The 27,394-nt window shown below is 39.6% G+C and overlaps 1 protein-coding gene across 1 annotated transcript in view; it reads left to right on the top strand.

Annotated features, from left to right (window-relative positions):
• Nucleotides 1-1,173: 1,173 nt before the first annotated feature.
• The window catches only part of MOV10 (Mov10 RNA helicase), a 46,665-nt gene continuing 20,444 nt past the window's right edge, over nt 1,174-27,394 (top strand). Inside the window, exons 1-5 of the mRNA XM_025163006.2 lie at nt 1,174-3,599; nt 17,736-17,832; nt 18,870-19,000; nt 25,085-25,311; nt 26,717-26,957. Coding sequence (XP_025018774.1) covers nt 3,466-3,599; nt 17,736-17,832; nt 18,870-19,000; nt 25,085-25,311; nt 26,717-26,957 — 830 coding nt within the window. The 5' untranslated portion in view covers nt 1,174-3,465. The remainder of the gene's footprint in view (nt 3,600-17,735; nt 17,833-18,869; nt 19,001-25,084; nt 25,312-26,716; nt 26,958-27,394) is intronic.

Raw genomic sequence — 27,394 nt, forward strand, 5'->3', positions numbered from 1 at the left:
GCACACTTAACACATTTTCTTACATAAGACAAAAACTCTCTCATACGTGCATTCACATTCAGTCTTATACAGAGAATGCAACAGAACAAGCCAGAGAGATATGGCAGTATGAAGATCTGTTGCTGCTGAACAACAAAATCTGGAAGGATGTTGTGAACCACATTTGACACTCTGAGGCCATGAGTTCCCCCGCTGAATGTTTATGCGCTTATGGAAAATCTGGCCTCAAGAGTGTCCAGTTTAAGTAAGAACAATTTTACAGTGAAACCAATTTCTTAGGGAGATTGTGCCCTACTCCTTCATTGGGTATCTTCAAGCAGAGATGGTGAGCCATCTGTCAGGAATGCTTAATTTGGATTCTAGCAGGGAATACAGGGTTCAATTTGATGCCTAAATGACCCTTTCCAGTTCTGAGTCTAAAACTGAGCTTACCTATTGCATTAAAAAAGTGCATTGTTTCAGTATCAATGGCTAGATTGATGCAAAACTGCAATCAAAAACACACTTTATGGGTTAACACGTTATGTTTAAACCATGATTTGATGAATAAACCATAACTGGCTGGTTTACAAATTTAAGGGCTACAACATACAACATGGTGATCTCTGAAGGGTCTTGAAAAAAGGAGCACTGACATCCTTGCCCTCCTAGATTGTTCAGTGCCTTTCAATACTGACGTTCTGTCAGGCCCAGCCCAAGAACAACATGGAAACAGTTCATCCAAATTCCATTCCTTTATTGCTTACACCCTATAGACAGAATCTTGCCAGACTAAATCTGTACTACTCTAACCTAGTGGACATACCCTGGGAGATTCTAGGGAGTGGCTATCCTAAATCTCTTCCTCTTCCCACACTCCTGCCCCGGACTGTGCTGTCATTTGTCTCCCCCCTGGCAAGATTCTGTCTATACGGTGTAAGCCAGTGTTGTCCAAACTTGGGCACTTTAAGATGAGTGGACTTCAACTCCCAGAATTCCCCAGCCAGCCATGCTGGCCAGGGAATTCTGGGAGTTGAAATCCACTCATCTTAAAGTGCCCAAGTTTGGACAACACTGGTGTAAGCAATAAAGGAATGAAATTTGGATGGACCGTTTCACTGTTGTTCTTGGGCTGGGCCTGACAGAAAGTCAGTATTGAAAGACGCTGAACAATCTAGGAGGGCAAGGACGTCCATGCTCCCTTTTTTCAAGTCCCTTCCTGAGAACCTGCTGCTTCATAGCATTCCAGCAGACCTTCTGAGCTGCCTGCACGGGTTGCGATTTGGGACCACTATGCTATGGTGGTTCTGCTTCTACCCAAATGGACAGTTTCCATCAAAGAAAAAAGTCTGTCCCGTGGATGCTCTGTTATAGCGTGTCCCTTGCTTGAACCTTTTCCCTACCCTGTTAACATCTACACAAAATACTGGGAAAGGCCAACTACCAGTTTAGGGTGAGGTTCATAAAAATGCTGATGACACTCAGCTGCACATCTCTACTCCAGCTTAATGGAAGATGGGTTAGAAGTCCTGTACCAGGGGCTGGAGGCTACCAGGGTCTGTGTGGGAAAAACAGACTCTGACTCAACCCAAGCAAGAGGGAGTAACTTTTAAAGCAGAAGCCTTCTGATTCTAGGATTGTATCATCCTTGACATTTGATGGGTTTGTGCTCCCTCAGAGAGCAGGTTCACAATCTGAGGCTCCTCAAGGAGCCAAAAGAAACTGTAGACTGGAAGGCTTTTGCCAGCTGCTGCTGGTATTCCAGCTGTGATCTTACCTGGATGCTCTGAGAACAGTTATTCACGCTTTTGTCATTTCTCAGTGACTTTATTCTGCTCTGCGTGGGGCTGCCCTTGAAGAGCACCAGAAGCTTCAGCTAGTCTAGGCTAAACTGGCCCCTCTTGGCACTACCACATTACGCTGCTGCTGTGAGGGCTACGGCATTTATCAGTGTGTTTCCGAATGGAATTCAAAGTGGTGGTTGCAGTCTTTAAACTCTATATAGCTTGGGCCTGATATATATCTTATTTTTCCCATATAGTTTCTGCCTATCCAATTTGGATGGCCAAAGGATGCCTACTGAGGATCCCCTCTTACCAGATGGCAAGAGGGGGCCTGATGTGCCTGTTCCCAATGGCAGCTCCCCCTTATGGAACAGCTTGCCTTCAGACGTGAGGATGGCCCCCCGCATGGCTTTCAGGAACCTAGTAAAATCTCCACTCTATAAACGTGCTGTGTACATATGTGTGTGTTTCTTGTCTGTTATATATTTGTTACTGCTGATTTAAAATGTTTATTTTTATCACTATTTTAACATCTGTAAATCACCTCAAGTCCATGAGGATTGAGGCACTAACTTTTATAAATAAATAAAATTCATTCATTCAAAAAAAAAGTGTAAGTCCTAATCAACTCACATCACAACTCAGTATCTTGTGTGAATCTAGTCAACATCTATTTTGATATGAGTAAATGAATTTCCTAGTTAATAGTTTCACAAATTCTTATTCCAGAAACAAAACACATTGTTTTTCTTATCACCTTATTTTAATCTGAGATCAAGAGTTACAGGAGTGTGTACGGTTAAACATATGTTATTCTTGTACAATATTGCAATATTGCCCCAAGGCTGCTGAATTAAAAGGTTGGGGCTAGGCCAAAACCAACTGAACACACTGATTGACTTCTTGTGGACATAGGAAGAAGCAAGACAAGGCTGATCTCACTTTAAAGCAAAATGTTGTAGATTTAGGAGCAAAAGCAAATGCCATCGTTAATTATATCAGTTTTATGGAATGTCTGGTTCACAATGAAAGGTCATTTGGTTGCAGGGATGTGCTGATAAGGCATTTTATGAATATTTGTTTAGCCGCAGCTGCTAGCCCAAGGAGGACATGGAAGCCAAATCAACTTAATCAAGGGAAGGACCCGCACGAGTGGATAAACAAATGTAAAAAGGCTCAGGTTGGAAATCAAAATTAGAAAGACATTGGATAGGTCCGTTAGCGCTTGAAGCTATTTTAAAATGTAATGATGATCTATCAACCTAGAACAGCTTCGATTTGTCTGATGCAATAATTCTGCAAGTATCAGAATGATGAGAGTTCAAAATGAAGATAATGAGGAGGCTTCATTTTATGTGTAATCTTGATCACCTTTCGTATTACGGAAAGGTACTCACTACATTTTCGGAAACTTCAAACTAGCACTGAAAACCAATTCTAGAATGTCCTTTTCCCCTTCCCGTATCTTCTTTTCCTGGGAGCTGCAGCTCCTCGGAAAACTTTGGGATTGGCAGAGCGACCGGTGAGTTTTCAATTTCGTTTCTTCCTCTTTCAACTTTTAGTTTCCAAGTGGAGCTCGGAAAGCCCCGCCGGCGCATTCTTCCCCCGGCGAGAGGGAGGACGCGGTGCCGAAGTTGCTTCCGCCGCTCCTGCTGCCGAGCGAGCGAGGGGAGGCGAAGCAGCGCCTGCGAGGCGGGTCGCTATGCCCAAAGTTACTTTTAAGGAGGCGAGGGCCGTCGGGGAGCAATTTCTGCAGTTCCTGCAGGATTCTGGCAATCAGAATGAGAGCAACAAGCATGCCTTGAAGGCGCTCTACAACCAGGAGTTTCGGAACCGGTAGGTGGTGGAGAACGCTGAGGCAGGGCTCTGCGGAGGACTGTGGTGTGAGCACCGCCTGTGTAGCAGGAGCGGGTCCTGTTTTCTTCTGGGGAGGGGAGCTTGAGCTGATTTCTCCTTAACAGTGAGCTGAACACCTAGAAGGTACCGCACTTCGCGGGGCGCCGGCTCCTTTTTTCCGGTGCTCGGCGCTGTCTCGAACTGAGGCGATGAGGGGCGGAAGGCCACGACTGCTGTAGGAAGATGAGAGCTAACAACTCTCCATTCAGGCTGAAATGCTAACCCAGAAAGCGCTTTCGGTAGGCAGGAAACCTTGAGGCGAAGTAACGAAGGACTGGGGAGGAGGTAGCATGGAAGGAGAGTTAAAGATAGCGGTCGCCTTGCTGAAGACGTGAGTGAAATTAATTCAGACTGCATAGCCCAACAGTCTTTGGATTTCGAAGGTTTCCATTGGAAATAGCCATGTAGATCGGATAAGCCCCTTTGGTTACCTTTGGTTAATATACCTTGCCTTTTGGGTGGCTTGCAGCCATTTTGTCTGCCTATTTTTTTTTTCTTTTTAGACAATCCAAGGCCAAGAAGCTCCATTTATCCTCAACTAACTCCCATTAAACTGAATGGGTTTGATATTACAAGAAGACAGGTGTAGGGTTCCGTGCATGGTAGATTATTAAATTTGGACAATTTATGGAAGAAAAAAGAATTATGTATCATAGCATAACATTCTTAAAATAAAATTCTTAAATGCTTTGATCTGCTTATTGCATTTTAGTTCAAATTGTTTGAGAAAATATGAAATATTAGTCAACAATTTTAGCAAGACTATTATCAATCTTTTTGTCCATTTTTCTTAGGACTTCCAAAATTCAGTAACGTCCCACCAGATTTACTGTGTTTTGCTAAAACTAAAGTGATTTTTTTCTTTAGATCAGTAGTATTTAAAACTATGAGCTATATAATGTTGGCTACTCAGTTAACAGCAGCAGAAAGACTGGAAGAAATCTGTAAAGATTAATTTTAGATGTAGTCTCAGTTTTTTTTTTAGTTACATCAATGAAGCTGAATACCTCTATGTAAAAACAGCTTTTTGGAAAGAAATATTAACTATGGATTCTTACAATTCTGTATCTCTATTTAAAATTGTAGATGTGTGCCCAATTATGTGAATTTCTATTGTTTAATATTTTCTTTTCATGAATTACTTGTTGATCACCAAAATCCCCCAGTTACATGTCTGCTAATTGCAGTACTGTAATCCATAAAGGTTATCAACTGCACAGCATGTAAAAGTTCTTCTTAGCTGCCAGAAATGTGATGGGCAAATATATAGTATAGATCTGCCAACAGAGATAGGTTACGTAGGCTGCTGACAAAAAAATAAGACTCAGGCATATTTGCTTTGAGAGCCAGTTTCGTGTAGTGGCTAAGGCACCAGGCTAGGAACTGGAAGACTGTGAGTTCTAATCCTGCTTTGGGCACAAAGCCAGCTAGGTGATCTTGGGCTAGGCACTTTCTTTTAATCGTAGGAAGCAGGCAGTGGCAAACCACTTCTGAAATCTTGCCAAGAAAAGTGCAGAGACTTGTTCAGGCATTCACCTGGAGTCAACACTGACCCAAAGGGACCCCCCCAAAATGCTGCATCTCAAATCTTGTGAGTTTATTTATATTATTTCTATACCCCCTGATAATGTTGACTCTAGGCGGTGATGGGGAAAGTATTGAGAAAATTTAGTTCAGCACAATTTTTTTTATGACCATGTGCCAACCAGCAAGAGAGTGAAAGAGTTGCATGCTTAAAAGAGCAATATAAAAGTTTTTAAATCTTGATAGTAAAGAATTAAAGGCAAAACTTTCAAAAATTTCTTCTGTTCAAACAAAGAAAAAGTACAGAATAGAATGGTGAATTCTCCTGATTCATTCTTATCACTAATTTATTAATTAACGGTAGCTTACCTTGAAGATAAAAGTAAGGCAGGAGTAACTTGATTGTAATGTCTCCTTCCAGTTAAGTTTGACTCCTGGTAACTTAATGGACATGTAGTTTCTTGACACCAATATAGAAGTGATTTGGTATTGCCTTTGGAGTTGTTTTTTTTCAATTTTACTTTTCTACTCTAGTCTAAATTTCTGGTAAAGTGGTACCTCTACTTACGAACGCCCCTACTTACGAAATTTTTGAGATATGACCAGCTCCGGCTCCAAAAATTTACCTCAATGTGCGAACTCCACCTCGAGGTACGGCCATTTTTCCACCCTGACACGTGGTCCACTGCCATTTTTCCGTCCTGACACGTGGTCTACGGCCATTTTTCCGCCCTTGACACGTCCGCGGGCGTTTTTCTGCCCCGCTGCGCAGCGCGCGGGCGTTTTGCCGTCCCACCGCACCCCTGACGCACGGCGCGTGGGCGCTTTTCCGCCCCTGACGCGTGGCGTGTGGGCGTTTTGCCGCCCCTGATGCATGGCGCGCAGGTGTTTTGCCGCCCCGCCGCGCAGTGCGCGGGCGCTTTTCTGCCCCTGATGCATGGTCCACGGACACCAGAACAGATTAACGGTAATTACTTTGAACCTTATGGGAAAATTTGCTTCGGGGTGCGACCAAATTCAGAGGGCGGAACGGATTAACTGTATTTACATTGAACCTTATGGGAAAATTTACCTTGACTTGCGACCAACTCAACTTGTGATCAGAGTCACAGAACGGATTAAGTTCGTAAGTAGAGGTACCACTTTACTTACTGGCAGTCTTCATTCCAGGGTCCAGCTCTAAAGAAATCCAACCCTGCTTGGCTTTTCAGCTAAAATAGTCAATAAAGAGTTTGTATTTGACCAGTATCTCTATTGGTGAATGCAAGTCGCTCCAAATATACGACTCTCAATATTTCTAGATCATTTCATCAGGCAAGATGTTAGTTATCAAAGGGAAAAAAAAACCCAAGACAGACAGCAAAAGGCAGGAGAAATATGGAGTTAAGACAGAAGGTGATATGAGACTGGGCTAGGTGCAGGTTGATTTTAGATAGTACCTAGGATTGCCTCTGGCAGAATATCAGAATAAGTAACAAATTGTAATGCATGACTTCTTACACAAAGAGTATTAACAAGGCTTAAGTTAATGTTAGATGTTAAAAAATAGATGGTAAATTGGATGGCTTCACTTAGAAGGAACTTATACTCAGAATTAGGCCTAGTTTCAGATGGTGTCTCTTCTTGTTCTGTATGTGAACCTGCTGTTGAATTGGAGACCATTCTATCCTTATTTTTATCTTCGTAACCTTTTAGTGAATAAACCACATATAATTTTCATATCTTTTTTTATGATGGGGGCTATAATTGAAGGCATGCTCTCACCTATTTTTTTGTTTTTCTCTTCCAATTACACTTGAGGAAAAATATCCACATGCCTTCATTATGCCAGTTCAAAGATTATCCCCCAACAAAGAATGAATGAAGACAGCAGAGTAAAAGCAACAGTGGCAGTCTGTGATTCATGTAATTAGTTCACTTGTGACAAACTGCAAACAGCTTTTGAAGAACAATTATTTTCAAGTGCATTACCTAGACACTGGGAAAAGCTGAGGGCTAATTTTCTCTGTCCCGGAAAGTAGAGAATATGATTTTTTTTTTTTTGAAAGACAGTGATGAAGAGATTCTGCCTCTTACGCTGCCATTCTCAGGCCAGTCCCCAAATCTCTCCTTATCATATCTGCAGTGCTTGGGTTTCTGCCTGGCTTTGTAACTTGCTGTGCATTCTTCCCCAAAGTTTTCAGTATGGTAGAGAGGTTTAACTAGATTTATCACCCCAAGCTGGCCTCAAATCTCCCTCTACTATATTGTTACAGCACTCAGATTTAAGTCTCATGGTAAGGACATTAAAAAAAGAACATAAAAGTAAGACTCCTGTGATGTCAGAAGTACCACCAGCCTATCCAACTTTCCTTGAGGGATTTGTTGTTGTTCAGTCTAAGTCATGTCCGGCTCTTCGTGACCCCATGAAGCATATCGCACCAGGCCTTCCTGTCCTTCACTGCCTCCTGGAGTTTGCTCAGTTGCATCTGATTGGCTGGCCAGTTTGGGGAAGCTATCAGGCCCTTGTCAGCATACCTGGGGTGAGTTCTATTGTTAGGCAAAATGGGCTTTTCAGGAGGACAGCAGAGCTGGGGAACTTCATTGTTAAGGAGTTGGAATGTTGATGTCATAAGCTGATGGAGCATGGAAGGTTGGGGTTTCTCTAGGTTGCAATTTCCTTGTAAGGGTTGCCCTTGGGCTGTGCTATGAGCTGGTGAGGCCTTGTCTGGGACGGGGAGGGAGGGTTAATTTGGGTCTGATGGGATTAGGCAAAGAGATGAACTGGGTTTGACCCTAGTCACATCCAAAAGAATGGGGGATGGGGGGAAGGGTGCAGTCTCCATTTTGTTTGTTAGGTTTATTTTCTCCACTAATGGAGTAGGAACCAGTTTGCTGTAGTAGTAAAGGTGCTGGATCAGAAGTTGTAGGCTTCCTATAGGCAGCAGGAAGCTACTGCTGACCAGGAAGCTCAGCAGCTACTGCTGAGCTAGAACTTCTCCAGTCTGTGCTAATATCTTTAATGTTTTGAATGTTAGGTCAGTCCCTCACTCTCTCATTTCCAAAAATCTCACCAGCAAAACTGCAGGGACTAGTCCAAGCAGTCACCAGAAGTCAAGACTGATTGAAGGCACCAAAAAAAAAAAAACCCTCCTCCCCCAAGATCTATATTTACTATTTTCTTTCTTGATAATTTTAGCCTAAATGGTCTAGGTTGTCAAAATCTTCTTCATCTTGATTTGGACTTTTCCAGCTAGGCAACATTTGCACTCTCTCCACTACTGGAGAATATCTACTGCTGAACAGAATAGGCTATGTGTCAAGCTCCTTAACTGCAGACCATCAAGGAAGTTTAAAATTCATTTCCTTAATTAATTTTAAAGTCAGGAATTAGTGGTTAGAATTTAGAATCTTGAAAACTGAAATAGGAATACTCCAGTCCTTTATTGCTGAATTTATTAAGCAAGGTGTCCTTGAAGCTTTTGGATTTCTTTTTCTCAGACTGTTTGCATGATGGGCTAAGAATCTGTTTGATAAGCCAGCAAGGACCTCTCTCAGTTATTTGTGTCTAGAGATACTCTTCTTTCTTTCTCAGCCATAAGACAATCTCTTATGCTCTAAAACTAGTGCACCAAACATTTCAATCAGAGTTTCTCTTAGATTAATTCAGAGCCAATAATGATTGCATAACCACTACAGATTCATGAACAGTAACATCATGGGCAAATTTTTAAAAATCAATCATTTAAAAAAGATTTTTCTTAAAACATTTTGTTAAAAAAATGGTTCAATGATATAATCATGAACACAATTTAACATTAAATGTTTGTAGTGTCAAGACATGAGATAAATTAACAGATCTGATAACTTATCTCTCTGTAAAATGTACATGACCAAGAAGGTCAGTGAATAGAAAAATTGAAATAATGGAACAAATACAGTACAGGCAATGAGTCATTTGGTTATAAATTCTGCTGCAGGGGAATAGAAAGTGAAACAAGCGAACATATATTCATACATTTCTGAGGTTGGAAAGCTAGGTTTCTGATCCTGAAGTGCGGAGAATATCATGTTTTCCACATTGAACTTTCAAGAGAATATAATCAATTCAAATATTTTTGGCTACTAGAGAAGTTTGACATTTATGTAGCAAATGAAATTATAATAGTATACATGAATTTTTATGATAGGTCAAATAAAATGCTAAAACTGAAATTTAAACTACAGTTAAATCTGAAATGCTTATTGCAAAAGGATACTCAAGTTGCAAAGTTATTTCTTTTTAGTAATTACTCTTTCTAATTTAGTAATCTAGGTTTCTGTCTCATGCTAAATGCATCTATAAAAATCATGCCTGGGTGTTTTGTTTTTTAAATTGAGATAGGAGATTTTTGTTGGAGCCACATTTGAAAGAAGGAGGCTAACACTTTTCTCCCCATTACAAAAATGTACTTGCTGTTTCTCAGTGCTTTAAATCCAGAAAACACTTGTGCCATGGCAGAAAAAATGGTTTGAATCTTAATTTTGCAAAATCCTAAGATTTCCAAGAATACTAGCAAAACCCCTCTGAGAGAAGGGATCTAAAACATACCCAAGAGAACTGAGTTGCTCAAAAATGCGCTCTCCCTCTCGCTCTGTGCCATCCTCCCTTGCAATATTTATCATAGCGAAGTATTCTAATTAGCACTAGGTGTCCTTTGAACCTTAGCCATCTCTGCCTGAGCTGCTGCTGATCCTGGGATTTTGGTGCTTATATGTATGTGGAGCATTTGATACCCCAAAGACAATGATAAATTACAATATGTTAGTGAAATAGGCCTCACAACTTGACTAGAAAACATTTGTTGTGTTTCTATGGTAGTAGTCATCCACCAAGGTTGCCTAAAGCCTGTAAAATCTTTGGCTACATCCCCCAGAACCTTTAAAAGGTTGCCATTGCTTTGTAATGTTAAATGTGGTATAACATTAATGGCAGTTAGTATACAAGTAATCCTTGACTTACGTCTACAATTGGGACCAGAATTTCCATTGCTAAGTGATGTGGTTGTAAAGCCCAGAATCACATGACTGCATCACTTAGCGGTGGTAGTCCTGATGGTGTTGTAACGGCAAGACGCACAAGTTGTTAAGTGGGAAGAGGCGGGAGTCCCAGGTAAGGAGCACTGGTACTGCGGGGGTGGGGGAGGCCTGGGAAGGCCAGCATAGGGATGTGTTGGGGAAGAGGGATGCTGCGGTGTGGTGTGAGCTCAGGAAGGCTGGGGATAGACTATGCTGCGTCTCAGGGGCTTCTTGGTGCACCGCTGCTCTGGGGCTGCAAAAAGCCCCAGAGCTGCAGCACACCAAGAAGCCGCTTTTGTAGAGAAAAATCACCGGAAGACTATTGTATATCGAGGAGCTTCAGGATGGTGTGCCACAATTGTTCCTTCTATTCTCAAGTCTCCTGGACCAAGTTCACTACTGAGCTTCCTTAAAGGCCAGTTAAGGTCCTCTGGCATGAGATGTGTTTTTCAAGGCTGGTTGCTGTTTGGGATGGTACGACCTCGGAATGCGGGAGGATACCATAAACAGTGGAATTGGCTGCTGTCCACTCACCTCAACTTATCTGGTGGGAAGAACCTGAGTCATGAAACCTGAAAAGAACAGGCATGATTGTTTAAGGTGCTGCCCTTAGAGCCACGTAGCATTCTTCTAAAATTTAGAATAAAAAGCCTCGAAGTTCTGCTCAAGTAGAGCTTCGATGCAGACCTAACTGGGAAGGTGCTGCATGCCGGCCATAGATTGGGGTTTCTTCGTTGTTGTTGGGGCTCCTGACAACTGATTGAAGAAAGCTTGCTTGGTATTGTATATTCTACTTACTACTGTGCCTGCTTTAGAATAAAGACGCTTTAACTTCAAACCACTTGTGTGCTTATTGCTTCTGGATCCTTAAAAGAACCATTACTTTTGGCAAAACAGCTTTATGCCGCACGAAGCCCTGCCCCACCCTGGCCCAGCATTGCAGTACAAAGCTGCTGCATCCCGGGAAGCCCCAGCCCAGTCCCAGCTGTGGTTGTCCTTGCTACCCCGTATTCCAAGGCCCCTACCACTCTGCATTCCACCACCCCAGCTGACCTTTGTTATCTTCTTGCTCCTGCTGATGAGGCGTGCCTGCCCTGGCCCTTCATGAGGCAGCTGCTGGCTGTGTGAGGCCATCTTCCCCAGGTCTCGTAAGCAAACCACTCTGTGCAACCTTGGGAAGGAAGCCTTGTGCAGCCAGCAGCTGCCTCATGAAGGGCCAGGCCGGGCATTCTTGGTCAGCAGTGGGAGCAAGAAGGCAGCGAGGGTCAGCTAGGGCTGCAGAGTGCAAGGGGCAGAAAGTTTATAGATGATGAGGGGAGATGGGTGGGGGGAGTTGAAGCAGTCCTGCAGTCGTAAATGCAGCTGGGCTGCCACGTGAATTTCAGTCACGTGACCACAGGGATACTGCAGCAGCCATAACTTTGGGGACCAGTCATAAGTCCCTTTGTTCAGCACCATTGTAACTTCAAATGGTCACTGAATGAATGGTCATAAATTGAGGACTACCTGTAACATAACTAATTAAATTTAAGCTTCTTTCTGCTTCCATCTCCTTTTGAATTTGCTTCCCCAAAGTTTGATTTAAAATGGAAATCTGGAAAAAGCTTTGCATCCATGATTTATTGAAAAGCAATGTTTATCAAACAATGTGCTTCTCCATATAAATCCATATTCTTTATGTAAATCAGGATTAACTCTCTCTACCAGTCAGTACTTGCTATGTCACATAATAAATTGAAGGGGCTGCTGGTAGTTCAAGTAACTGGCATATTTTTGTGAAATGTAATTCATCCATACAATAATTCAATGGATACGATTGTTTTGTGTCCAAGATTAAACTTCATTTATATATGAAATGCATGCATGTGTTCTTTAAATTTGTATGGGCCCAAGAAAATATATATATAATGGGGATGAATTCAACATGAACTATGCTGAGTTTTAATCTGGTTGTTCCCATGTAGTGCTGTTCCCTTCCTGCAGCTCTAAATGATGGCAGTTCTAACTTTCAGGATCCAGTCAATCTTTGAGCCACTTAAATTTATTTTATAACACGCCTCAAGAACCCGCAAGAATCATTATATAAGAAAACTGGAGTCTGCTTCTTGCAGGCAGTGTGCTAGCCCTGAAGGAAAAACAGCTTTGTATTTTAATCCAAGCCAACAGCAGCATCGTTATTTTCCTTAATCCTCCCACTGGATTTCTGCCTAAGTGGCCTTCGTCTCGTTCATTCTTGTGATACTTTGTCCAGTGATTGGGTATATGGTTGGCAAGAGCAAACAAATAGAATTGCCTCTCTGTTCATTTGTATTTCCGTATTGTACCTTAAGTATTGTGGACTGTTTAGGTTATTTCTGAATTACCTAATATTTCTATTAAATATGCATAACTGAGCTATATGTATTCCTGCTCCTATTGACCATTTTTTAATATTGGGTCTTAGACAAGCATAGCCATATTCACAGTGTCCACAAGTGTTGATAATGGCTTATTAGTCAAGCATTATTTCTGATAGCCATCCTTCCTCCTTTGTGTCTTGCATACTCAGATGAGACAAGGAACTCTGATTAATGCGTGGTGCAGACATCATAATGTCTGTGAACTAGAACACTTTGTTGAGAAGGATGATGTATGGTGCTTTTAAATAAATAGATAAATGAGATCCAGTTTCAAGTTCACACTCTGCTATGAAAGTTCACTGAGTAACTTTGATTCAAGTACCAATTCTTAGCCTCAGATAATTATCTCAGATAATTGTTGCTGTTGTGGAGAAAATATTTGAATTTGAAGACCCTTGCATCAGTTTGGAGCATATGGAGCTTAAGTATTTATGAAGAATTAATTGCTGAACTTGCTACTGGTGAATATAACTGCTTAGATGCGCTTTATTTGGTTACAATTTGTATTTAAAAAAAAAAAAGAACAACTTGTTCCCCAGACATCCTGTTTGACCCTCAAATGTTTATAAGTCTTGAAGAACAGTAACAGGCTCAAGGATGCCAATTAACAACACTCTTATCACCTCCCTGTTCTAATGTACTATACAGGGGCAGTCTGTTAAAAATAATTATTAAGAGTTTAAGACTCTCATATATCAAAGTAGTAAGCCTGCATTTCAAAAGGGAGCTGCTAAGTCTCCCTCTAGGATGTTCCCCTGAATACTTGTCTTTTATCTCCCTTTCTTATCAGTTGTGGAAGAATTTCTTTTGCATATTTGGCAATATGCTTTTACTTGGCAATGCTATATAAAAACTCATTTTTAAAAAATAGTTTTTATTTAAAAAGATTTTACATATATAATAAATACATTCAAAGAAAAATATGTAGTAAATGTGAAAGAGAAAAAAAAGGAAGAGAGAAAGAAAAAAGAAAAAAGCAAAAGCAAAACAGAAAACATAAAACATAAAAAAAAATAAAGAAATGGCTTCTAATCTTCCTCTCGGCAGTTACACATACAATTGTAATCAAACCTCTCTACATCATAATTCCCTTCTTTCTTTCTAATTTCTTTCTTTCTTAATTAATTAATTAATTAATTAAATAATGTGTTATTTTTATAATTAATTAAATTCTTAATTTCTTTCTAATCATCAAAAATATAAGTCACAAAATCATTTTCTTTTTTAAGCAAAAATTCCATAAGGGATTTCCAGTCACTGATGAATGTCAGTATGACCTTGCTCTAATCAAATTGGCCATTTCAGTAAGTTCTGTCAATTTCACCAATCATTCCTCCATAGTGGGTAATGCCAAATCTTTCCCTCTTTGTGTATATTTATTTATTTTATTTATTTATTTAATAGACTTGTCCCCGCCCATCTCCCCACAATGGGGGACTCTGGGCAGCTTACAACAAACTAATATAATAATCTTGCTGCAGTGTTCATATATTGAAATAATCTTCCATGATTCTTTTCTAACTATGTGTCCATCAGTCCTAAAAGGGAAAGTTCTAGCTTCAATTGAATATTAATCTTTAAAATCTTCTGTATCAAAGTGTGTATTTGAATCCAAATTTTTTTAGCTTTTTTACATGTCCACCAAGCATGATAGAATGTCCCTTCATATTGTTCATATTTCCAACATAAATTTGGAATGCCTTTATACATTCTAGATAATTTCTCTAGCATTTTATAAAAGTTCTCTCTAAGATCATAACATAATGTAAATTTCAACCCTTTTGACCGCATATTTTCCCATTGATCCATTTGTATATTATAACCAAAATCCTTAGCCCACTTTATCACACATTCTTTAATTTGTTCTTCCATTTCAAATTTCCCCCCAAATTTATACATTTTAGCAATTACATGTTCATCACTGGTACACAATTGCACTTCAAATTCTGTCTGTCTTTGCTCCATACCATAAGTTTTTTATCCATTTTAAATCTTATAACTGCAAATGGAAAAACCATTGACAGCTATATTCTTCTGCCATTAGTTGCTCTCTTGATTTAATTTTATATTCCCCTTGGTGATTCTCCAGTAATTCCTGGTATATTAACCATTTGTCTTTGCCTGTTTTTTCTCTTCTGTAAAATGCTTCTTGTGCTGAGGTTCATAGAGGTGTTTTTGGGCACAGCCTGAGTTTATATCTGTTCCATATTCTCAGTATGGCACATCTAATAAAGTGGTTTTTAAAATCCACGTTAACTTTATCATACCGTAAATGTGCCATTGAAACCTTAGGTTGTGTTCTTCTAACTCTAAAAGTCTTTTGTTTCTCAGCAACACCCATTTTTTTTCATCCAAACCAAACAACCTGCAAAATACAATTTCAAATCCAGTAAACCCAGTTGTTCTCTTTTCCTTTCCATCTTGTAACACTTTGTATTTAACTTTTTCCCCTTGCCATCCAAGTTTAGATGTTTCTTTTTGCCACTGCTTCAATGATACATCAGTTGTGAAGACAGGTATTGTCTGAAACAAAAACATTCTAGGCAAAACATTCATTTTTATCACAGAAATTCTCTCCAACAGTGACAGTTTTAAGTTCTCCCATCTTAACATGTCCTTCTTAATTTTGTTCCATGTCTTAACATCATTATTTTGAAATAACAAACAATTCATATTTGTCATAATAATACCCAAGTATTTTATTTTTTTCTCAATCTTAAAATGAGTTTTCTCCATCAGTTCTATTTGATCTTCTATTTTCATATTTTTGTTAACATCTTTGTGTTCTGATTATTCATCTTAAAACCTGCTAGCTTACCAATGTACTTTAATTTTCCCGTTAATGTTTCTACTCCCTCTAACAGATCCTACAAAACTACCACCAGGTTATCAGCAAATGCCTTAACTTATAAGTTTCTTTTTTAATCTTTACTCCCACTTTTCTTGTCTTATGTCTCTATTCAGTACCTCAAGGACTAAAATGAACAAGAGTGGAGACAGTGGGCATCCTTGTCTTGTCTGTTTTTGAATCTCACAAGGTTTTGTTAATTCTCCATTAACAATTATTTGCGCTTTTAGTGAGGTATAAATCGATCTTACCCATTTAATAAAATTATCTCCAAAGTTCATATCTTCCAGGACTCTAAACAAGAAAATCCAGTTCAAATTATGAACGGCCTTCTCTGCATCTAACAAGATCAATGCAGCTTGCTTTTCATTGTGCTGTTCCAAATACTCCAGAATATCCAACACATTTCTAATATTATTTCATAATTGTCTTTTAGGTAAAAACCCACATTGATCTTCATGAACAAAGTTCTGTAAAATTATTTTCAAGTTTTCAGCCAAAGTCATTGTAAACAACTTATAATCACTATTCAGTAAATATATTGTTCAATGTTTTCTTGTTAAACTCAGATCCTGGGCCTCTTTAGGTATTAATGCCACATTGGCCTCTTTCCAGCTGTCAGAAATCTTTCCATTCTGTAAAATAATATTCATTGTTTGTTATAAAGTTTATAAAAGTTCATCCTCAAAACATTTATGATAGGGGGCTGGCAGATCATCTGGACCAGGTACCTTTCCTGTTTTAGTCTTTTTAATAGCTTCACAAACTTCCCTTATTGTTATAGGTCCATTCAAAATTTGTCTCTGATTCTCTGTAAACTTTGGTAAATTCTGTTTATGTAAATATTCATCCACTTTTCCAAAGAAATTTCTTGGCCATTATATAAAGTAGAATAATACTGGTGAAACACTTTTCACATATTTGCATTATCTGTTATTACAGTATTTCCTCTTGTAACTTTAGTATCATAAGTTCTTTTTGCAATCCTTTACTACAGTTTCCTTTTGCAACAACATCTCATTCAGTCTCCATCTGAAAGAACCATATTTTCTTTTAAAAGTTAAAGTCACTGGCTTGTGGTCTGAGAAAGTCTTTGGTAATATCTCCATTTTATGAACATTAGTAGCCAAAGTCTTAGAGATCCAAATCATGTCTTTTTTTGAAAAAGATCTATGTTGTTCAGAAAAATAAGTATATTCTTTTGAGTCACCATTTTGTATTTCCATATTGTCCATTAAATCAAAGAAAACCTTTGATTGTTGTGTATTTTAAATATTTTTCTGAGAGATTCTATCTTTTTGTGAGGAAACCACCCCATTCCAATCTCCCAGGAGACACCAATTTTCATACGGAAAGTCCAATAATTTATCCATAAGTCCTTTATAAAATGCTGTTTTACCTTCATTTGGGGAATAAATTCCCAATATCAAAGTCTTAGCCCCCTGTAAATTAACATCTACACCAACATATCTACCATAATCATCAGTCAGTATAAGTTTTGGATATAGTTGAGAATTTATATATAAAACAACTCCATTTCTTTTTTCATTCCTGCTGAAATAAATTCTTCATCCAAATTTTTGTGACTCAAGTATTTTATATCCTTTTTCTTAATATGAATTTCCTGTAAGCAAATGATGTCTTGTTTTAACTTTTTCAAATAATGATTTTTTTTTCTCTTTTGAGCAGCATTTGCTCCATTTATATTCCATGTTGAGCATTTATAATCCATAGTTATGCCAAGATTTTAGAAAAATCAATACCTATATAAAAACTCCTGTAATCATATGGCTGTGTTCTTGACTGTTGTGGGTGCAAGAGACTAATGACTTGCTGTGTAACCCGCTGGCTTTGGAAATAATAAAACAATTGTTGGATTCTTTTCAGTTATTATCATTATTTAAATTTATTGGCTGCCCAAGTCCAGTGTTGGTGCTGCTTGAGTGGGTTTTTCACCACATTGTGAAATAAAATTGAAGGAGGGAACATTGTATATATCATCTTGATCTTTTAGAGGAAAGAAAATAGCAGGTAAAGGGATTCATAATTTCGTACCTGCTTGAAAATTATAGTGGAATTAAACCTCCAGGTTAGGGGTGTCTGTGATGCTGCTGAGTAAGTTATAGGATGTCTTCACAGTGGGCATAACTTAGTGTTTCTAAACCTGAACTGAAGGGACTTTATTTGCAGGTGTAGCCACGCATAAAAAAATAACCGAATCAATGTACGTGTTTAGTAGTTGAATAGTGATATTCTGTTGTCTGACAGAGATAATATAAAAAGACCCAACTTCTCCAGTGTGCTGTATGTGCTGGTGATGTCAAACCGTGCTATAATCTGCAAGGATTACGTGCGATTTGTTCAGGTAAGAGATGATTGTGCCTTTAACTTTCTATTTCATTCTTTGATAATTGTTGTTGAACGATTGGGCTGTATGGGCCCTTATGGATTCCAAGTCATTAAAATAAAGCTCTTTACATATAAGATCAGGGAAAGAAACAAAAGTGGCTTGTTGATTTCTAGTCTTTTTATGATTTATTTATACCAGTGACTAAAAAAATCACAGCTGGTCATTACAGGTAGTCCTTGGGTTACGACCACTCATTCAGCAACTGTTTAAACTTGCAATGGCACTGAATGAGGGAGATTTATAATCGGTCCTCAGAGTTCTGGCTGTCACAGCATCCCCATGGTCACATAATCATGATCTGGGTACCCAGCTTGTGATTACAATGATGCAGTAAGCTGCTGTCATATGAGCGTAATTTCTGACATTCCCTACTGGCTTCTCACAAGCAAAGTCAATGGGAAACTGGCAGGAAGTCTAAAGTCATAGTCACGTTGTCCTCGCTTAAGAACGGCAACTGGAATTGCCGTTACTAAGTGATGTCATGTGACGTTGCACTTTATGACCATGTCCCTTAAGGACAGCAATTCTTGTCCCAATTGCCATTGTAAGTCGAGGATTATCCATAGTACTAATCTAGATACGACTCAAATAGGATTCTCCGATGTCAAAAAAAATGGTAGGATCAGTGGGTAACATTCACGTGGTGGGGTTCATCTTGGGGAAAACAGGAAGAAAGGAAAATATAGGAACTCCCATTTCATGGCATAGAATCTGGATTAGCCTTGTTTCAGCAGTCTTGGAATTGATTTATTTGTTTTTAAACCAGAGAGATAGTAAAACTTTCCAAATTCTTATCTAGATTTAGAACCAACTTTTACTGAAAATATTTCCGAGTGGTGAAATTCACTTGGTAGACTTCCCCTTGAATTTGATCATGAGTGTTATTATTTGTTTCAGATTAACTGAACTACTTTCTGCTTTGCATATTATTCCAATAGTCTTCGCATTGCTAGAAGCCACTTTCCTATTTCTTTCTTGCTTCTTCTCTATAGGTGAAGAAAAAAGTAAAGCTTATTGATCAGTATTGGAAACCAAAAAATGATGCTGGAGCTGGAGATCACCCTACCCAAGATAAAAGCACATTCTCTAATCCACTTCCTCTTGGATCACGTGTTAAGGCCAGGTATGTAAAGTTGGATGGTGTAATTGTGTGGGGGCAAAAGTTAGGAGGACTTAATATTCTATGTATTCTCAGAATATGTGGTCCTATCATGTAAATGAAAAAGTTTGAGCCTTGGCAGTATTTTCAGAATTTTTGTACTCTCTAACTTCATTTAGGGGGGGAAAAAAATTTTTTTTCTTCCAACCCTCATACATGCAGAAGAAAAAACTTGTTAAACAGAGGAAAAAACAGAATTTGATTCTGTCTGGACTTTATCTCTTTTCTTTTTTAAAGGCTAGGATTCTGACCCAACCCAAATCCGATTGCTCAGTAAATGCCCAAACTAGGTTTTTGAGCCCTACTGCACCTCTGCTTTGGGAAGAACATGCATTCATATATATGTCTCCTAGTCTCTGTTTTCCAGATGGAGAGATTGCTTGTTCATCATGGTGTTTGTGCATCAGATGTGTGGGTTTTACATCTGAGCCGAATTATTCATTGGAGCCTATAATGGATGAGACATTTGCCCCATCTTCATATATTCCAAGGCAGGGCTCCCCCTTTTTCTTCAGTTTGTTTCTGACAACCACAGCAGTTGCATGATGAGAATGGATTTAATCAGCTTTGTCTCAAAGAATGATGGAAATTGTTCACAGCGAGCTATCAACTCTTCTGGCCACTATCCCTGGTGTTTGAGATGCTTCTTAGCACAGAAAAGCAGCTTCAGCCTATTTTGTGTGGATGCTATGAAGGCAGAGAAGTAGGCATTCTTTGCTATCTCCCCTATCACAGAGAAGGTCTTCAGGTGGGGCTTGGTTTGCGTACAGTTTGATTTATCCTGAGAGATTCTATACCTGTGCTTCAGCTGACATCCCTTTTACTTTATTGCTCTGAAGTCCTTTATAGATGAAGAGGCTGATTTAGCTCTATGACAGGAAAGAAAGGGCTTAGGAACAATAATATCAACCGTCCAGGCCATCTCTGTATTCCAGATCAAGCAGCATTATTTGTTTTTTTGTTTGTTTATTTAACTAATTTATATAGCTGCTCATCTCACCACAGTCGACTCTGGGCGTCATACAACAAAGCTAAAAACAATCAATAGATACATAAAAAATATAAAAATCAAAATAGAACCAAGAATAAAAGGAAGTTAAAAATAAGGGAGCCACCTCACTAATTCACCTGTCCCCTGAGGTCCCCAGGCCTGCTGGCATAGCCAAGTCTTAAGGGACCTCCAGAAGCTCAACAGTGACAAAGCCAACCTCATTTCAGGGGGGAGAAGATTCCACAGCATGGGCGCCGCAGCAAAAAAGGCCCACCACCTAGGGCCCGCCAAATTTAGCTCCCTAGGCGACAGAACCTGTAACATGCCCTCTCTGCTGGATCTGGTAGAATGGGCAGATGGAATTGGGGAGAGGCAGTCCCTCAGATAGCCCAGCCCCATGCCATGAAGGGCTTTAAAGGTCAACACCAGCATCTTGAATTGGACCTGGAAACAAACTGGTAACCAATGCAGCAGAGGTGTAACATGTGTTCTGTTAGAAACACATATAACTGCTTACACCACTGCATTTTGCACCAGCCGAAGTTTCCAGATACTCTTCAAGGGCAGCCCCATGTAGAGCGCATTGCAGTAGTCTAACCGGGAGGTGACCAGGGCATGAGTGACCATGAGTAGGTCCCTCTGATCAAGGAATGGGCACAACTGGCACACAATATGAAGCTGTGCAAAGGCCCTCCTAGCCACGACGGCCACCTGCTCTTCAAGCAGGTGTTGTGAGTCCGGGAGGGCCCCCAGATTGCGCACAGGGACAGTTTGGGGTAGTGTGACCCCATCCAGTACCAAAGATGGTAAAATCCTAGAACCAGAGGGGCTCAAAATCCAAAGCCACTCAGTTTTGCCAGGGTTCAGTTGAAGCCTGTTCCCCTCCAGATCCTCACAGCCTCCAGACACCGAGATAGGACATCCACAGCATTGTTTAAGTATTGCCAACAGACGGTATGGAAAATTTCTCAGGTGCATTCAGTAAACCATTCAGATCCACCAAGCATCTGGATTGGATCATTTTTAACAAGTCCCTCACTGCTGCAGAGATTTGTATCATAGCTATGCACCTGACCTCCTTAACTGAAATGTGCATTTTGCTGGGACTGGTGGGGGGGGGGGGGGGCTACCATGACAGTCCAGGAAAAAGTATTGCTTCCTGAAGGAGGTATGACAGGTGTTGCAAACATGTCTGTGTTTCTTGCAAGGCAGCTTTTTCATTTTAGATTCAAATAGCTGCACATCTCAGTTACCCAAACCCAACAGTATATGTTCAGATTTAGGAGATTCTATGTAGCAAATCATTTTACTTCGCATCTTGGTTCCAATCCAAATATTTGGAATAATAGTTGTAAGCAAAAATAGTTGCACGCAAAAGTGCAGTCCTAATCAAATTATATATTTCAGTGAATTCCTAAGTGAACAGAAAGTGTTTTGGAAACTGTTCCCTTAGAAATTAATTGAAACATACAGTTTGACTAGAGGTACCTAAACATGCAAACTGTCATATGTCAGTTTCTGAATCTTTTTCCTCCACTAACAGCTTCAGCACCACAGTACGGTCTCCCCATTGTCATATTTAGTCTCCTTACAAACCCTTTTGAATCTCTAGCAATAAATTATTTACATATTTTCTCCTTCAAAAGTGGCATTCTTTGTGTCAATAACATCAGCCAGAAGGACAAGCAAGTCAACTGCTGCCACCCCCCCCTTCCTCCTCCTTCCTCTTGCAGAAGATGACTCTCTGACATATTATCTTTTTATTAAAGATTTCATGTGAATCAACCCATTGTGCTAACTACCTTTTAAACGTTGTCATCCTTTTCATTGGAATAATTCCTATATGCATTAGATACACTCTGAGCTCTGGTGGTCTATAATGACTATAAAAATCATTTGACCATTTTACAGGCTTTATTTATTATGCCGATCTTAGAAAATGTATGCTGGTCTCAGCCCAAAGGTTTGGTAACTGGATAAGAATACCATCTAGTACAATTAGCTTGTACTGCAAGACTCCCTTGGGTATTCTGTAAGAATGGTTTCAACATCTACAGCATCACTTCATGTGGTGCCCCTTCTGTACCTGTACAAAGCAGCTGTTTGGGCTAACCTCAGACACTCATTAAGCATTATTACTTAATTATCTCAGGAAAACAATTGTATCTCTCAGCAGAGTTGTGTTGTCCTCTATGTTCAACTGTGAATGTGCCTGCCCACATCTTATTGGTAAGCTGGCTTATCTCCCATACATGTGATGCATGGAAACCATGATGACAATAAGTTGATTATAAGTAGTTCAAGTCATCTGTGCAATCACACAATCTGTCCATCTTTCCCTCCTCAATAGGTTATCTGGATGAATAGTTTGGTTCCTTTAAGTTTTGTTAAAGAAGGAGTCATGCCGAAGTATATCAGAGAAAGAGTATGCTTCCTGCCCTACTCACCTATCATACTGTAGATACTGCTGAGGACTTATTTGGAAAAACAAAAGCAAACTCATTTGTGAATACTGGTGGCCATTTGAAAAATCATACAAGTGAGCAGCATGATCCACCTCACCAGACCTCATTTCTAGCTTGTAGATTACAGAGTGCAGCAAGGAGAGCAATACAAGGTTCATCAACACCAGATTTGGGAAGGCTTGTGAATCATTTGTATTAAGGGCTGTGGTAAAGCTTACTGAGTTTTTTTCTGGTCAATTTTTCTGCCCCTTAAAGTCAGCATGAGGAAGCTCTTTCTTCCTGTCTTGTTGGCAAAAAAGATTCTGATCCCAGTCTCTATGCCAGCCTTCCCTAACATGATGTCCTCCAAATCTGTTGGGCTCTAACTCCCAGAATCCCTTGCCAGCTAGATTATGGGAAGTGATGTGCAAGACATTGGAAGCACCAGGTTGGGGAAGGTGTAGTCTTTCATTGACCTGGATAAATGTGTTCTGGGGATTAATGAATCATTTGTGTTGAATTCAAAGAAAAGTTTAAAGGTAGCCCTTGAGTTATGACCATTTGTTCAGCGACTGTTTGAAGTTACGATGATGCTGAACTAAGGGACTTATGTCCAGTCCTCAAAGTTCCGGCCATTGCAGTGCCCCTACAGTCACATGAATAAAATTTGGGTGCCTGGCAACCAGCTCGGACTTGACCAGTTGCAGCATCCTGTGGTCATGTGATCACCATTTGCGCCCTTTGTTGCCAGTTTACCCCAAGGAAAGCCAATGGGAAGCCAATGAGGAAGGTCACAAATTGCTGGGATAAGTCTCCCCTCCCCCCCGCTTGGCCTTTCTTCACTCACACACATGCACCGTGCCCTCCTTCCCCCTTCACTTGCACACACCCTACACCCTCTTTCCGTGACCTCCCTGCGCAGATACGCACACACACACACACCATGCCCTTTTTCCACAGCCTCCCTATGATCCCATGCATGTATCCCACACCCTTTTTCCATGGCCTTCCTGTGATTGCATGCATGTACCCCACACCCTCCTTCCACAGCCTCCCTGCACTTGCACATGTGTATGCACATACCCCATACCCACTTTCCACAGTATCCCTGCAATCGCATGCATGTACTCGTGTGCCCTCTTTCCACGGCATCCCTGCGATCATACATACCTTGCGCCCTCATTCCCCTTTCTGAGCTCATGCCACACCAAGCACCCCCAGACTCACACACCTCCCAGGGCCTCCCTCACTACCCCGCAGCACCCCCACATTCCTTACCTGGGACTCCCTCCATTTCCTACTGCCAACTGGGACTGCCTGGATTGCTTTATGACCAAATCACTTAGTGATGGCAATCCGGGTCCCAGCTCCAATTGTAACTTGAGGACTACCTGTACTAGTGTCTGTTGTTATACTAGAGAGAATCACTAGTATCAAAGGTACATACTACTTTATTTCAGATTTGAAATTCACTATTCATATATTGATATTTCAGTCTGAGTATATGTATGGCAGGTTCTTTTTTTCCTTTTATCTAGATTTGATAGGGCTCTTAAGTAGCTTTACTCTCCTATGGACTGCCCATTCTTCAGCCTAATTCCATCTGAATTTGAAAATGGGCCTTAGACCATGTAACCTTCCCTTTGATCAGGAAGGTTTACTATTCTCTTCTATTTAATGAGATAATCCAGGCTTTTAAAAATTCGTTGGCAATTATTATTTGGGGGGCAAGCATTTATAACAAACATATACAAAGTACTTTTAGAATGGCTTTTCTTTATTTTTCCACAGTGGTGTAACAAAAGAATGGGAGTGTAAAGACAAAAAAAAAAAAAAAGACATAAGCAGCATAAAATTCTAAGCAGAAATTAAAATTGTATCTTAAAACCTTGGGAGAATAAACAGGCCTGTGCCTGATGTTAAAAGGCCATTAAGTTAGTTGCCAAATAAAGCACTCTAGAGAAAGTGTTTTGTCACTGGAGTAGTAACACCGACAATACCCTCTCTGGTTGTGGCAGGGCTCCCACAAGAGATCCTACTGGGAAGATTTTGAAGTGGAGACAGACCTTCCTGCCCTGATCCTTAACTATTGTAGCTTTAAAGATCAAATTTAGTACTCCAAAGTAGCCTGAAAATTATTACAGTTGTCATAGCACAGATGTAATGTGATGATAACATAGTAATGATCTAACGTTCTGCACTTTGTGAACAAGATGTCATGGTCAACCATACAGTGCTTCACAGTAATTCAGCTAGAAGTTATTAAATTATGAACAATTAAGATCAATTTATATGCTGCCTTACATTATAGCTTTCCCCACCTTCTATTCTCAATTTATTATATAACAGCTCCTGTCACCTCCATCTTGCCCATGCCATGCCACCTTGGAATTGATGGCAGTTAGGTTTTTACTTTAAAAAAACAAAACAAAACCTGAAATTTAATTTTCTGAATATTCCTGTTTTCTGCTCTACAGTAGCTATTTTGGTATTATTCATATCCTTTGAAAGTGTAACCCCATTACCATGGGGCAATTAAGCAGAAACCTGAACATGCACATATGGTATTAGAAGTTGTGGAAAGTGTTTGATTCCTCAGTCTCTTTGTTCCAGATCAGAATTTGTCTCCTCTAAGAACGGGGTAAAAATTATTTCAGAGTATGATAAGCCAAATGGTAGGATCCGATTCAACATTTCTCCAAAGCAGAGTTTGCTAATTAAAATTGAAGTGAAGAACTGTGGGACAAATGAAGTGATGCTGGAAAGATACATACTGAATAAACGTTGTAAATTCACCTTTGTGGTTCCTGAACTACCTTCGCCTGTGAAACTACTACCAGGTAATGTATGTATGTATTTGTTGAAACATACTGCTTGATCCCTTAAAAGAGTTGGTGTGGATCACAGATTGTAAAATCATTACAGAACAATTAAGCACTGCAAAAAATACTGTTAGAAGACTCCTCCAGCTTTTAGTGAGATAACATAAGCCTCTAAAACCTAACTCAGTGTGTTTTGGAATGCACCTGAAACATGCTCAGAATTGTGGCTGACTAAGCGTCCAAGAGTAAGTACTACCATTAATGCAAAGCTGACCAACTTCTGTACTTTTTTCTCCAAATGAGTTCCCATAAAAAATGACAGATAGATTGAGTGCAAAACTCTGAAAGAGAAAGCATGCATACCCAAGACTTTCTTACTAGAAATCCATACTGTTCTTGACAGAGAAAAAGTGTCGAATGTGTGCAATCGAATGGGTCCTGAGTTGAAGTAATGCAGTACTTGGAATTAATCTAAGATTAATCCAATTCAGGGTGGATTTAATGGGATTCAGCATTTAGTGTTTTTTTCCAGAGGAAAGTCCCAGTTAATGGTAATCTAAATTGTTTTCAAGTACTGGCTATAGATGGCATGTAAATGTGGAACCATTTTCTCTAACCTACGTACTCTCGAAGCAGTGGCTCACTTTCAGAAGTATATCAAATTAGGGGACCATTGAATGAAAAGGAAATGATACACAAATGCCTGATGCTTCTGGAAGGAAATGCTGTTTTATAGGGATGGAGAATAATAAATAAACTCTCATACCTTAACCTAATCTGAAGCCCACTACCCAACAGTTTGTCTACTATTGTTTATGACACCTTGCATCGACTGTTCCATAATTCATGAAGCATCAGGAAGAAATGCATGAGCACTAACGTAGAAAGTTGTGGTAATGAGATTGTGAACCTGTTCATTTCTTGCCTGCACAATTACTACAGTAGCCAGAAGTGTTTACAACTGTGAACTATGTTAATAAGCACCAGTCAAAATTCCATGAGGTATATCTGTTGAAAATAATAGGAGGTGAGATTACAGACCTGCTCAATTTCTGATTGCATGAATGTTATAATAGTTGTCTAACATAATTGAATAATGTCATTGTAGACATAATGTATGCTATATAATAATAGCATATGAGACTCATCAAAGTCTTTATGGGCCAAGGTGCTTAAGAATTAAGCACTGATTTTCCAATTTGTTAGGTTTTTGAGGCATAGTTAGAAATTGGGATGTGCAATTCTTTGTATCTTTAAACTAGATAAATATAAAAGGATTTGTTGCAAACTATTTACAGAATGTGCTTTGTATTTTCTGGAGATTGCATGTTACTAATTTCAAGTCTAGTGTTAGAAAGTTAACACTGAAAAGAGCCCTCTTCCCTGCTATTTTGTAAATGTAAACAGGTTTCCTTGTCTTTAGGGTCAGTCCATTCAGTCTTAATCACCTGTCAGGTACCGGACAATGGCTTCTTCCATGTTACCATGCGGTTTGATTTCACCAGTGAACAGACTGGGGAATTCATCATTGGACGTTTTGTGGATGCTGTTGCCAGTACCAAGTTAGAAAAACAGCTTGGTCCCTCAGAACCTTATCAGCCATATCAAGTCAAACTGCACAAACCACAATTGATAACTATAGAGGATGGCTTTCCTCCAGACAAGTACGTGAGGATTCTCTGTTTCATTTGCTCCCTTTACTCTTCTTCTGTTTTTCTTGGACATAGCTTCTCAATATCATATTTTTCCTCCAACCCCTTTTTCTGAATGCTATCCTTAGCCAGTGCCTTTTTCCCTCCTGCCATCTATCTATGTTTTGTTCATCCAGTTTGCATTTATTTGTTTTTAGGATTTTCTTTTTTCTGTGTCTTGCCCAATTGATGCAGTTTGCTAAATTGACTAGCCACACCATTTCAGTTTTGTACATCATTTAGCACACTATCAGTGCTAAATAAAGTCTGAGATAAAGACTGGATTTAGACTTGGGATACAGTTAAAACTGTTAATTACTGTTTGGTATATATATGGAATCTTGAGAGCTTTAACCTTTTTCATTTTCATTCTCCTAAACCTTACTTGAAGTTGGTTACTGATATCCCAG

This window comes from Python bivittatus, unplaced genomic scaffold, assembly GCF_059951505.1.
Source record: "Python bivittatus isolate LINGU-HERP-01145 unplaced genomic scaffold, Pbiv_v1 ctg000700_np1212, whole genome shotgun sequence".
Lineage (NCBI taxonomy): Eukaryota > Metazoa > Chordata > Lepidosauria > Squamata > Pythonidae > Python > Python bivittatus.